Genomic DNA, 2,988 nt, shown 5'->3' with positions numbered 1-2,988 from the left:
AGAAAAAGTGAAATAAGTAAAAGTTGAGTTCCAACAAATTGTATTTGATGCATGAACGTTTTCTGCATTGCATTTATATCTACAATATTCACACATGCACACAATCAAATGAGACTCCCAAGGCCATTAAGGATGTGGGGAAACTAGAGTGTTCATTGGCTGGTGTTGCTTTCTTATATCACTGCATTCAAAATGAGAGAAGTATAAAGCAACGATGAATAAAATGGTGGAAACCTATCTTAATATAATAACTGATCAGAAGCAATAAATTACAGGTGTAAAGATTTTCCTAAAGAGGGAAAAGTAAAGACTCCCTAATTATTAAAAGGAGGTGGTGAACTATATATGTCATGTCAGTGTTGTTACATTATTCTTTTAAATAAAGGTCAGTTCCAAAGAGTATCAAACAGTCTGAAATATGCTTATGCTACAATTTAGTTGCAAAACACTAAAACCAAATTTCATGCATATTAAACTAGATGTTATTTTAAAATTGTTTGTGGTGAGATGTGACCTGAAAAGAGATGTGTAAAACTGTGGCACAAACAATTGTTAATATTGTAGGGACAAGATGATATAAATATCTTATTTAAGAAATGAAAATTCTAAATCAGGAATGGATATCTCCTATTAATAAGGGTGCCTGTTTTGTTTAAAGGAAATGAAATGAATCATTGGGTCATTAAAATGTAAATATCAGGTTTTTGGTTGAAAGAATAAACATATATGGGTTTCCATTCAAGCAAAGTAGACATAAAAATTCATCAAAGATTTATTCAGACCAAACACAGAAAATTAGAGAAATGAGATTTTTCTGAGAAGATAATCAGATTTCTTTAAGGAATATACATAAGATGTACCAGGGAAGAAAACCAGTTTCTTGAGGAAATTTACTACAATGCACATCACTTTGCTGGTGACAGCAGCTCAGGGATGCTCCATGTTGGTGACCTAGGAAGTGAAAGGGAGAACTTCTCAGCTAACTAACCAAGTGGAAATGCGTTCCTGAGTGACTCTAAAACTGTGAACCAGCTGAATCGTAGACAACTGACTTCTGCTGTCTTGATTCCTGCCCACCGTCATTTCCACACATTTTGCCATTCTGTTTCCATAGACTCTCACTCGATCCCAAGCTCTGCGTGCATATAAACTATGATTGCTATTCCAGAGAGTTGCATCCCAATGTTGGCAGAACCAACAAGGGATACTTTTCGATTGTTTTGGGGGATTCTTTCTTCTTTTATTGGGAAACTGGTAAAATAGAGCTTTTCCCCATTGTACCAAGGTTTCTCATAAATACCCTTCTCAAAGTCTGTTTCACATCCTTGTTTCTCAGGCTGTAGATAAATGGATTCAGCATGGGACTCACAAAAATACAAAACACTGAGACAATTTTCTCTTGTTCAAAAGATTGCTTGTTTGCTGGTCTCAGATACATGCAGAACAGGGACTCGTAGAACATAGAGACAGTTTTCATGTGGGACCCACAGGTGGAGAAGGCTTTGCACTGCCCTTCACTGGAACAGATCCTCATGATGGTAATGAAAATGAAAACATAGGGGATGAGGATTATGAGAAGGGAACCTGTGAGGTTAATCCTGGTGGACACAAACAGGGTGGTTTGCTTTAAGTAAGTGTTAGAACACGTCAACATTAAGAGGGCTGGGTCTGCACAGTAGAAATGGTTGACGACGTTGGATCCACAAAAGGACAAGTGAGAGGTCAGTATCACATGCATTGTGGCCACCATGGACCCCCAGAGGTAGGGGAGGGTGACCAGGTGGATGCAGAGTGGCCTGGACACTCTGCTGTTGTAATACAGAGGACTGCAGATGGCCACATACCTGTCATAGGCCATGGCACCAGGCATGTAATACCTAGTAAGGAGCAGGGTCACAAAAACAAAACATTGGGCCAGACATCCCGTGTAGGAAATGGTCTTCTCAGGTAAGAAGTGTGCAAGCATCTGAGGAGAGACATTCATAGAATAAAACATATCTATGCGCGCTAAGTGGGTGAGGAAAAAGCACATGGGGGTTTGCAGCTGGGAGTGAATCTGATTAAATAAAATCATCCCAGGGCTCCCGGCCAGGGTGACGGGGTAATTCAGGAGGAAGACCACACAGAAGACGGGCTGCAGGTCTCGGTGAGTGGTCAGTCACAGCAGAACAATCTCGGTGGCCTCGGGGCCATTGTGCCAGGGAAATAGCTTCATTGTCATATTCTCTATTAAAAGAAGAATGATTTTTCAGATTTAAAAAAGAGAAATGAATTGTGTGCAATTCAAGAATAGATAAAAATGAATCAGTACCCCAAAAAACTGGTTTTGAAAAGAGGTTTCAATAAATTGTTACCTCCTTCAGAGATGGAGGAGATTAAGCAGGTGCCTCCCACGGTCAGTGGTGCCGCTTAAACGGGAAAATGTATTTGATAAACATACCTTGAAGTCCATGTACCACCTGTGCTGGTTGTTTTGCTACACCCACCAACACATCTGAATCTGAGTTGGCTCTTTCATGCCCCTTTTTGGAAGCAGAACCTTGGATGCTCAAACATAACTGCTACCTGTGTCTGACCATGACATCAGTGCTCAATCAGGGAGGGAGTGGAGGGGGTGACTGGCTTTCTGGAGATTGGTTCTATCATTGCCAGTGCAGGCACACCTGCTGTAACTGGAGTGGCATATACTCCTTGAGAGCTTCGTTGTATATTTACTCAGATTCAGTTTCTTCCTGATTTCTTACTTATTCTCCAACAGCAATCAACCTCTTGGGTCCTTTGAATTTCTCTTCATCCCGTCACCTTTGTTTCAAACCAACAATTGATGGTCTGCATTGTTTCTTCCCCCAGTATTCCCTATGATCTCACTAATCTCTTTGTGTCCCACAAAATCCCAATTTATTTTGTATTATATGTTTAATATTCATTGTATTTTATATTTAATATTCCTATTTCAGTTAACCTCATAACTTCCCACCTTCTATCTAA

General features: G+C 39.9%; 1 protein-coding gene across 1 annotated transcript; it reads right to left on the bottom strand.

Moving 5' to 3' along the window:
• Positions 1 to 1,240: 1,240 nt before the first annotated feature.
• LOC140694363 (olfactory receptor 5M5-like) lies at positions 1,241 to 1,996 on the bottom strand. The gene has a single exon (XM_072957631.1). It carries the CDS (start codon positions 1,994 to 1,996, stop codon positions 1,241 to 1,243), a length of 756 nt encoding a protein of 251 aa, XP_072813732.1.
• Between the last annotated feature and the right edge of the window lie 992 nt (positions 1,997 to 2,988).

This window comes from Vicugna pacos, unplaced genomic scaffold (assembly GCF_048564905.1).
Source record: "Vicugna pacos unplaced genomic scaffold, VicPac4 scaffold_21, whole genome shotgun sequence".
NCBI lineage: Eukaryota > Metazoa > Chordata > Mammalia > Artiodactyla > Camelidae > Vicugna > Vicugna pacos.
Note: the sequence above shows the minus strand (reverse complement) of the source record. Positions and strands in the feature narration are given on the sequence as shown.

Coding starts and splice junctions, on each gene's coding strand:
- LOC140694363 (XM_072957631.1), bottom strand. CDS start 1,996: ATGTTTTATTCTATGAATGTCTCTCCTCAGATGCTTGCACACTTCTTA.